We start from the raw sequence: 10,536 nt of genomic DNA, 5'->3' as shown, positions 1-10,536 counted from the left end.
TTGAGGGTTGGAAGATGAGTATAGTAGACAAGGAAGCAAACTCCTGTAGATCCTCTGTTATACTCTGGCCCTTTTCCTTCTTGAGGTACAGGGAAAAATACTTAGACCCATTCCTTTCAAAATCCAAAGCGGGGAATATGAACTGACATCTCTAATGTGTCTGCTTAACTCTTCTCCTTCATGCTGACTACTTTAGGGCACTTTTCTGCTGTTGAGCTGTGGATGTGGGGAAGAGCACTGCTGCAGCAGAGTGGAACCTTAGCTAAACGCCAGTGTCCTAGTATATTTTGTCTCCTGCATTGTTTTTCAGGACATCCCTCCTCCTAAATGATTAGCTAGGTGGTGTCCACATTGATTGAATTATAGCGATAAGTGCACTATTTAGTACAAATTTCTTAATATGCTATGGTGATTGGGCATTGTAGAATGGGGCTAAAAGAACCACTGACTGGTTGGTCTTCCCTTTTATGGTAAGCATGAGGGGGAGGATAGTTAATGTAAATAACGTGCCATCACCCCACTATAGGTATGCTTAGGCTGACCCACAGTCTCTCCATCTCAAGTACACCACCACTATAGCCTCTTGTGTATTCTAAGTGTAGCTTGCTTAATGCTGGTTTGAAAACTTAGCATGAACCAGATGGATAAGAAAATGTTGATGATAGATACCTGAAAGGCTCTAGGTAACCTTAGCCAAATTCAGGGTGGTTTTTTTATACAATTAATAGCATAGGTGGTTGTGTTTAAACATTTTTTACTCTTATTTAAATTTTCAGTTGTGGGAAATTATAGAGGACTCAGACAGTTATTTAACGACAGATGATGAGATTCAAAAAGTTAAAAGCATAACTCTTAAAACAAGTATCCCTACATCAAGCTCAGTTCTCAAGCAGCATTTTTCTTCCTTGGCCTATCTATATTTTCAGGGGGTGTGTACAGTGACATAGGCTTGGAATGATTACTGTATCACTGAATGTCAATCTCTAGACTTTTTTGCAGCTGCTTGTTTTTTGTCCCCTTTTCTCCCTGAACTTGGTGCTATTAGTATGCATTTCTAGCCTCTGAAGGCATGGTGGGCTCTTGCCGTTTGGTCTCACGCTTGAACTTTTCCTCGAAGGAACTGTACAGTCTTCTCATTTAAAAAGGTGGTAGAGAAAAATGTGTATATTACAATTAAGAGCCTCTATCTGGCATTTTCTGAGATTAATCAACTATCACTAAACAAGGGGAAAGATGCATTGGTCTGAAACAGCTGGGTGGTATTTGTCTGGCCAATTCTTTCCTCAAACTGTAGCGATTTTTAGCCTTCTATAAACAAATGCTGGAATAATATACCAAGGGTCATGGTGAATTCTCCATCACTGCCAATTTTAAATCAGATTGTGCTTTTTATAAGATACGCTGTTGGGATTATTTGGGGGAAGTTCTATGACTTGTGTTACACAGATTAGAGCAGATCAGTGATCTCTTCTTGGAATGTATGAACACCTTTTTTGCCCTTTTTTCCTTTCATTTGAAATCTCTTGAAGTGCAAAGCCTGACTTCCACCTTCCAGAGCTTTTGGAGTAGGCAGGGGATGACCTGCAGTGATGGGGGGAACCTGTTAAAATCACCATGCTTCTGTGGAAGCGCCTGTGGCAGAGTATTCCATTTAGGTGTTATGTAAAATGAGTTCCCTGCAGTTCAATTATTGCATTTTTGGCACTGACTTGTGGCCTGCACTAATGTTATACTTAAGAGTTAAATTTTTTTCCCCGACAGGCTTGTGTACAGCTGGAGCCTATAAGCCAAAAGCAAAAATCAGTTGAATGCAGTTACCATTTTTTCATTTAATAGAGTGACACCAAGGAGCTGGGTTAGCCCACTCAAGCAACCAGTTTATAAATAGCTGTCCATTACTAGGAGCTATAGTATAAGGAAGGAGCAGCCTGTTGTACCAAATCCTCCCTGGTGCCACTTACTTAAAGCAGCTCTGGGGTGGCAGCAGCATGTGCCAGGGCCAGGGTTGCTTCCCTGCCTGCACCTCACTGCTCCGGGAAGCAGCTGGCACCACATCCCTGCACAGCCCCAGGCGGGAGGGGGGCAGCACAGGGCTCTGCACACTGACCTTGCTGCACCTCCAGGTACCTCCCTCAAAGCTCCCATTCGCCATGGTTCCCTGTTCCTGGCCAATAGGAGCTGCAGGGGGCAGTGCCTAGAGGCAAGGGCAACACATAAGAGTTTCTGCAGCCCCACCACCCCATGATGCTGGCCGCTTCTGAGAGCAGCACAAGGCGAGCAGCACCACTGGGCAATCCTGCGGGTCAGATCCGGCCTGCGGTTTGCCCAGCCCTAGTCTACTGAGTCCTGTTTGTCTCTCATTTTCTAGTCAAAGAGTATGAAAGGTTCTCTCAAAGATTAGTAAAACGTTAAGCCTAGAACTAAACAATAATTGAGCAGTAGTACTTGCTTAGAAAATGAACACAATCTTATTTCCAGTTCCTGTTTCTAAGTAGTAAGGGTGTTAAACACAACATGGATAACTAATATTTTATAGTTGAGGGTGGGCTAATGATGCACTAGGCTGTGGCCCAGCACACAGTTTTCTAGTTTTAATAGAGCCCATCAGACAAACAGCACATTCCTTCAGGCTTTTTAAAAAGCTTCAGTCATTTGTGCCTTCCTTACTTTTCACAAAGTCTGTAGCAATTGAGTTTTACTACATAAAACCAATGTAGGTGTACACATTTACAGAAACTAGATCTTAAAATTCATACAAGTACTTGTCCTTTGCAGTCAGAACATACCATGTGATCTCTTACCAATAATTAAGCAACAAGAATATTTGTCAATCCCCAAAATTAAAGCATGTGAAAAGGTTCAAACAGTGTAATTCACATTTAATCAAAATTGGATGCTGATGGGGGCTGGGTAGATTGAGGATGTTGATGCACTGTCCAGCTGCTCAGTTTTACCTCAGTTGTAAGCATTTTTTCTATTTTGCTTATTGGCTCTGTTGAAATTTGCACACAGGATTTTAGTCATTTGGTAAACCACTCTGTGGTTTCCTATCAGCAGCAGCTTCAGCTGCTTATCTTTCCTTGCTTTTTGCTTTCTTATTCTCCTCTTCTGCCTTTCTCAATAGTTTGTTGGCCTTAATATGCAGGAGTATTTCAGTACCTTCTTCCCTTGATGGGATGCCATGTTTCTTGGCTTATCCAATTCTTGTTCTGCCTCTGTTGATATCCACCTGGGAATGCCGTGGCTTTAATCCCATTATCTTGGAGCACTGCCCATTTTTCTTCCAGTCCAGTCTGTCTCACCTCTGCTTTTGGCAGTGCCTCCAATCTGTTCCTTAGTTAAAGTTAGGATTTCTCAGTGTTTTGATTTTTAATTTTATACTTTACCACTTTCTGTTCAAAGCTGACCTTAACTTGCTAGGTCTGATCCTTAGCACAGTTCAAGGAGTGTCTTGCCATTTTGTTGATTGTTCCCAATGCATGCTTTCCTCAGTTGCTCTTTCCATTCCTTGGTTGTCATGTTCTATTTTAGCATTAAAGTCACCTGTCACAAGGAGTAAGTCATGTTTAGGTATTCTGTTGGTCACATTTTAGAGGTAATTACAGTACATAACTCATCTTTATCCTCTTCACCATGTTCGTCAGAACAGTGCTGTATGATTGACATCTTTAAGAATCTGGTTTGGAGTCTGCTGTGTATGATGGATTCAGGTTCCCAGTTGATTGATTTTCCCCCTTCCCTGAAATCAGGCATAATGAGCACTACTCCCTGAGCATTTGTGTCGCAACGACCAGAATAAATGAGATTTCTTCTCTTGCTTGATCTAGATGAATCTTATCTCACTGATACTCAGGATTCAAGTCCATAGTTGTCCATCTTCACAATCTGGAAGATCTTTGAGGTTTGAAACACCATTCTCACATTACACTAACCAACTCTGAAGCGTTTTTGTGATGCCAGCATCAAACATTTTGGGGTCTTGGCATCCAGAGACTAGTTTTCACTAGGAAACCTGCAGCATGAGGGGTTGGCAGTGTCCATTTTTACTGGAAGGGTAGCGTGGTGGTTTTTGTAACCAGTGAAGTGTTTTCACAAGACTAAGTGGTTGGCCTTGGGCTCAACCCTCCCCATTTTATCCAGGCTTGGGACCAGCAGCCACCTCAATGTGCAACAGGCTGGATTCAGGCTCAAGAGAGCCAGTGTACATCAGATACTCACACTAAGGACCATCACAGAAAAACATATAGAATGGCAAGCTTCCCTATTCATTTTTTTTTTTCTGCCAAGGCTTTTGATAGTCCACAGGGATAAATCATGGAATATTCTTCAGTACCACATAATCCCAGTTAAAGTAGTCAAGATCATCAAGGCCACATACAGAGATGCAAATTGATCTCTAAGGGTGAACAGCCAGAGTGGTTCAATGTGGCTATTGGCATGAAATGGCTACATGTTATGACATAGACTTAATTATCCAGTTTATGACCATTAGCAACACAAACACCACTATAGCATGGTAGATGACAAATACCTAGACTGGTTTTCACCCTATGTGCCAACAGTGATGTGGAAAGATTTAAAAAAAAAAAAAAAAGTGAAACAGCAGACAATTTAGCAAAAATAGCAGGTGATGCAGGGCTCAAAATTAGTTTTGCTAAAACAAATATTCTTGAAACTCAGATGTGTGACAATAGCATCATATAAAAGGCAAAACACATCAAAGTAGTACAGTTCATCTACATGAGTGCAGCACCATATGAGCCAACTGTGACCTCAAGAAGGAAGTGACATCAAGGATAGGAAAGGGATCCATAACATTTACTCAACAATGCTTGGAAATCAAAGATACAGCACTAGCACAAAACTAAGAATTTTCAGTTGAGATCAAGATTAAACCATCTTGATGCTAACATACAGCTGAGAGCTGGAGATCAACAAAACTATACACCTTTGAAAATAAGTGCCTACAAAAGATATTGTTTGGAAAGACTTCATCACCCACCAGCAGCTTGTTTCCACCCAAATCAGAAGGAAATGCTGGACATATTTGGGATATGTAGTTTAGCAGCCCACACAAAGACTCCCACATGAAGCTGTCAAGTGGAAACGCCTAGTGTGAAGCAACAATGCATGCAAGAGAACCCTTACAAGGCAGGGCAGAATCATCAATATCAAAGATTCCATGGCCAAAAGGGACCACTGTGATCGAGTCTGACCTCCTGTATAACAGACCATAGACCTTCCCCCAAATAATTCCTAGCGTATCTCTTACCACAGGGCAAATGGAAGCAGCAGCAAATGACAGAAAGGAATGGAAAAGACTGGTATCCACCCTGTGCATCAACACTGGCATGGGAAGAGGGTTACACCTAAAATAAATAAATATTTAACCTGTGCTTGTGCAAGGGATGTGGGGTATCCCTTATCTTCAGAGAATCCACTAGCTTCATCGCCTACCTTCAAACCTGACATCTTTCTGGCCAGGCTCATTTTGGTAGTCCCTATGGAACCCATCAACAATATATCTTCTTGAGTCAGAGGGGTTGCATTTGAACAAGACTTCCTACAATAAGCAATATTGCCATGAATTGTATAGTTAGCTAATAAATGTTTGTCTGAATACATCCTTTGTGTATATTTTCCTATTACAGAAATTTAAACATGTAATTTCTGTTAAGTCTACCACATTTAGCCTTTTCAGGTACATCCATGATCAGCTAGACACATTGCTAAAGCATGGAATTTTAAAACTCACTTTAAAATAAAGCTACTAAGCATGTGTGAACTTCAGTTGTTTAAGAGGAAAAACGCTAAGAACTAGTAGATTATTGAGCACTTCCAAGGATAAAGATTACAGAGATTTTTTAAAGTTAAAGCTACTTACAGATTTAGAGTGTAATTAGCGCAAGTGCAGAACAAAAACTGGGCAAAAATAAGAGAGGAGCAAAGTAGTCAAAATAAATGTGTAGAATTTATTTTTCTCTGCATATGAGTAAGTGGGTTCTTCAGAAATGTAATTACCGGCATTGCAGCAAACGAGGCAACCTGGGGAGTCCCCCCCAAAAAGAACTAAAGATTTTATGGGTAGAAGACTTTTTGGACAGCATGCACTTACCAGTCAAAGTTTCCACTGGTTGGGCTGGGAAGCATTGGTTGGGCTTTAGGAGTAAATTCACTAACCCTTTAGCTGTGCAGCTCCTAGTAACGATAAGAAGACTCTCTGGGCTGAAGTTTGCACACACCACACTGAGAATGTATCTGAGTACTTTTGGGGGGTATCAGCTCATCAGAAAAAATATAACCTTGGTCCTTGCTTTGAAGTAGGCTAGCTTGCCCACACTATTCCATACTGAGATCTTCAATCTAACTTAAAAAGTCAAAAACACTGCACAAAATCATTTTTACTTCAACTATTTATCTTCCTGGGGAGAGAAATCACAATAGATTACTATATCAGGACAAACCTGTATTGCAGATTTTTAATGCTGAGAAACAGTGTAGCCTTATTTTAGGCTCCCACATTGTACCTCCAGACTGATGGCACTTTACAAACAATTCAGAATTGCTAGGTTTGTGATCTGGAGTGGTTCTGTCTTAATGTCTACACTTCACTATGATAGGACAGCCCCATGGTTAAACTTGTTTTATTCCTTGCACAGGGCACAAATGGTTTGGAATGTTCCATCTACCAAGTGATATCGGTGGCTGAACATCTGTCAGTTATAAAATCATGTCAACAATTACATTATTCCCACACAGCTGTTTCCCTTGCTTGTCCCACCGCCCAATGAACAAAAATCTGTGGGGGAGAGGGGGAGACGGAGGGAGAGAGAAGAGAAATGATGACCTTGTACTTTAAATGGGTATTTTATTACCTTCCTTCAACACTCCTAATTGAGCAATATTCTCGTATCTCCTATGCGGATAATGAAATCTGATTGATAATGCAGGTTAGCTAAAGGAGTATTTTTGAAATAGTCTTATTTACTGTCCAGCTATGTTATCAAATTGGATAGTAACAATTGTTTTTGTCCCTTCAGAAACACTTTTTCTTTATTTTCTAACACAGAAACCTGGTTTTCTTCTGTATGTAGACAAGTCTTCCCAGGGCACCATCACCAGGATCATCAAATAGTTCTGTTCAGAGTGGCTGGTACTGCACACCGCAAGGGGAGTGCTCAGTGGGTTCTGGTCACAGAGGCTTGTTGTTTCAATTCTCAGCAGAATGATTTTTTGAAAATATGCAGTATCTGGAGAACATTTCATAACATGACCATTTAAATCCAGATAGTGAGCAAATTAAATTCAGCATTCATGGTTACACATTAAAAGAAAATCGCACAACACAATCGCATTCTGGCCTCCTAGCCTAAACCACATCATACATAACAGAAGATGAAAACTGGTACAGAACGGTGGTCAGAACTTTGCAATTTTAAGAGAATATAAATCATGTACTAAAGCTGACTCCTTGACTCCATACAAACATGTATAGAAAAGAGGTAGTATTTTGTTGGCTATTAGAATATAGTACATAAGAGGTCAATTTCATCCTTAGTTTAACTCCTTTAACATCAGTAGAGTTACATAAGGGATTAATTTGTCCCAATGGCTGCATTGTCCCCCATATGCCATAATGAACTTTCACAGGCAGTGTGCATACATTGGTTGGTCTTTCTCAACTTGTTCTATCATTTAACAGCCTCCCCATGTCAGCCTTGCCACATGATCTGTTTTCTGCTTGCTAGGCTTTATGAACCCCAAGAGTTCCAGTTCTGAAACAGCTCTAATAAAACGAGCGCTGGAAGTTCTTGTAAAGGAAATTAACAAGTATATATGTCATGATTAAAATAATTGAATGGAATGAAGTAATAACTTACATTTCTCTCTAGTATGGGAGGGATTTATTGGTGCATAGTAAGCACAAAACTGAAATTCATTTAAATCAAGGCAACATGACCTCTGACCTACAGGATAAAGTATCTCTTGCTCTAACTCAGGGGTTCTCAAATTGGGGGTCGGGACCCTTCAGGGGATCACGAGGTTATTACATGGGGGGTCGCGAGCTGTCAGCCTCCACTCCAAACTCCACTTTGCCTCCAGCATTTATAATAGTGTTAAATATATAAAAAAAGCGATTTTAATTTATAAGGGGGGGTCGCACTCAGAGGCTTGCTATGTGAAAGGGGTCACCAGTAAAAAAATTTGAGAACCACTGCTCTAACCTGTGCTGCTGTTTGGGTTGGATGTGGTGGTGACTACGGAGAGGTGAGGCGAGAGGGCTACACAATATTAATTTTGTAAACTCATAAAATATTTAGCGTTATTTTGTTTGTACATCCCTGGACAACAAAACTGGAAGAATGAGGGGAAGAACCCCAGCCACCTGAATGAAACCCATCCTCTGGTTGCAGAAACAATGCCCCAACTTTTGACTTCAATTCAAGCATTAATGCATAATAGGTGAGGTGATGCTTTGATGTGCTTGTTTGTGCCATTCATCTCTCAACACCTAGATATACTTGATTTTAAATGGTAAAGGATTTAACTTCCTTAGAAATATTAAATGCAAGTCGACATTTTTAAAGGAAATCTACAGTATGCTATGGAACAATGAAATTTGGACATATATTATACTAACAACATTCTGTGGCACTTGGGACCTCACCTCGCCCAACCCTAAAAGAATTAAGGTTTTGGCAAAAAGCGCCATATGACAAATGGTCAACCCTCCTTTCGTATTTTTTTTATTATAAGAAGATTGCTTAAAAAGTATTTAGCACTCTTTCAGTCAGTTCTCAGTGCATCGGGAAGCTGCATTTGTAAAAGCTTTGTTCATCCACGAGAAAAAGGCCACTGGTTTGTACGTATGTGAACATTAAAAAATAAATTCAAGCGAGAAACAACAAAGGATACTGGATAATTTCATCCACCTGGTCTGTGGCCACTGAATCTGGGTCTGTTCCCTCAACCGCCGTTACCACAGTTGAAAAGGCCTAAAGAGCAAAGATAAGATGCATAACCCCTCCAATCACACACATCTCAGAGACAGTACTTGCATTACACAGGCTTTTCTGTGAACACGTGCATCAGCAAATGTTAAAAAGCTAAAGAAGAAAAAGTAGCTCTGTAAAGCATAACATTTGGTTTACACTGAACATAAACAAGGTACAAGCAGCAACAGGGATTTTCATTGTTGGGATAGCAGTGCTGGTAATAAATGATGCCCAGCACTAGGAGGGGAGGTTGAGTGAGATGGTGATTTGGGGGCCTTACAAGTACTTGCAGGGACAGGAGTCATTGTGGCATGAGAAGACTTTGGCTTTCAAAAGTGATGGCACTGAAGAGAAACAAAAACAAACAAAGAAAAGCATGCAAAAAAAAAAAGTCAGCAAAATCTAGAGACTATACACATATATAGTTAATATTTTCATCTTCACATACCTCTAACCAGTCAACAAGATTTATTAATCTGCCGCACTCCAAATGAAGTTTATACACTATGCATATGTCAGGAGCAGTATTAGAAATACATCCGACGTCACTTTTCAAAGTTTGATTCTGATAAAAAAAATAAACAGAGAAAATGAAGGCAGTAGTTTTCACAGCATATTTTATCTTTAAAGATCTCTAGTGTTGAAAGCAAATACGATCAACCCCAGATAACTCAGGAAGTTAGTACTGTCGGTATTTTTTCATATTTATTGTTTGTGCCTCTAGAAGTATGGTGATGAGTGCAAAAAAACCCAAAATCCCAACACAAATCCACTGGGGACATAAGAAATTAAATGATGCATCATCTGGTTTGCAAAAAGAAGTTACTCACCTTGTGCAGTAACGATGGTTCTTTGACATGTGTCCCTATAGTTGCTCCCCTTTAGGTGTGCTTGCATCCCTGCACTGCTGATTGGAGAACTTTGGTGGCAGTGTCCGTTAGGCCCGCACATGCGCTGTCTCTCCTCGTGCCCTACCACGAGGAGATTCAGCGCGCATGGGCTAACCCTCCCTTAGTTCTTTCTCTAACGCAGAGTAATAGAAAAGAACTCCAAAGTAGAGGGGAGGAGGATGGGGTTGTGGAGCACACATCGGGGGACATATCTTGAAGAACCATCATTACTGCCCAAGGTAAATAACTTTTTTCTTCTTTGAGTAGCGTTCCTATGGGTGACTCCCGAGCAGTATCCCTATTGGAGGGCTGGGACTTTGGAGTTGGGTCCGTTACAGATGACAGTACTGTGGTGCCGAAGATGGCATTGGAGGCGGAGTCCCCAGTGATTGCATAATGTTCTGAGAAGGTGTGGACTGATGCCCATATCACCGCTCTACAGATCTCTGATAGGGACATTCTTGAAGAAGGCGATGGATGAGATTGACCTCGTGGAGTGTGTGCGAATACTATAAGGAGAGATCATATTGCAAACTTGATAACATTGTCTAATGCAGTTTGAGACCCATTGGAGAGTCTCTAGAGTAATACTGCTAAGAGCCTTGGACCTTTCTCCAATAGAGATGAAGAGCTTAGGAGAGTTTCTGAAA

General features: G+C 40.8%; 1 protein-coding gene across 3 annotated transcripts in view; it reads right to left on the bottom strand.

Moving 5' to 3' along the window:
- Positions 1-6,001: 6,001 nt before the first annotated feature.
- Positions 6,002-10,536, bottom strand: part of ORC3 (origin recognition complex subunit 3) — an 80,135-nt gene continuing 75,600 nt past the window's right edge. For all 3 annotated transcript variants that reach the window (XM_074948086.1, XM_074948087.1, XM_074948088.1), the window contains 3 exons: positions 9,445-9,561; positions 8,917-8,996; positions 6,002-7,801 (listed from right to left, as the gene is read on the bottom strand). In XM_074948086.1, the coding sequence (XP_074804187.1) occupies positions 7,696-7,801; positions 8,917-8,996; positions 9,445-9,561 (303 nt within the window). In that variant the 3' untranslated portion in view covers positions 6,002-7,695. The remainder of the gene's footprint in view (positions 7,802-8,916; positions 8,997-9,444; positions 9,562-10,536) is intronic.

This window comes from Natator depressus, chromosome 3, assembly GCF_965152275.1.
Source record: "Natator depressus isolate rNatDep1 chromosome 3, rNatDep2.hap1, whole genome shotgun sequence".
NCBI lineage: Eukaryota > Metazoa > Chordata > Testudines > Cheloniidae > Natator > Natator depressus.
The sequence above is the reverse complement of the archived record's forward strand: the minus strand, read 5'-3'. Positions and strand labels throughout refer to the sequence as shown.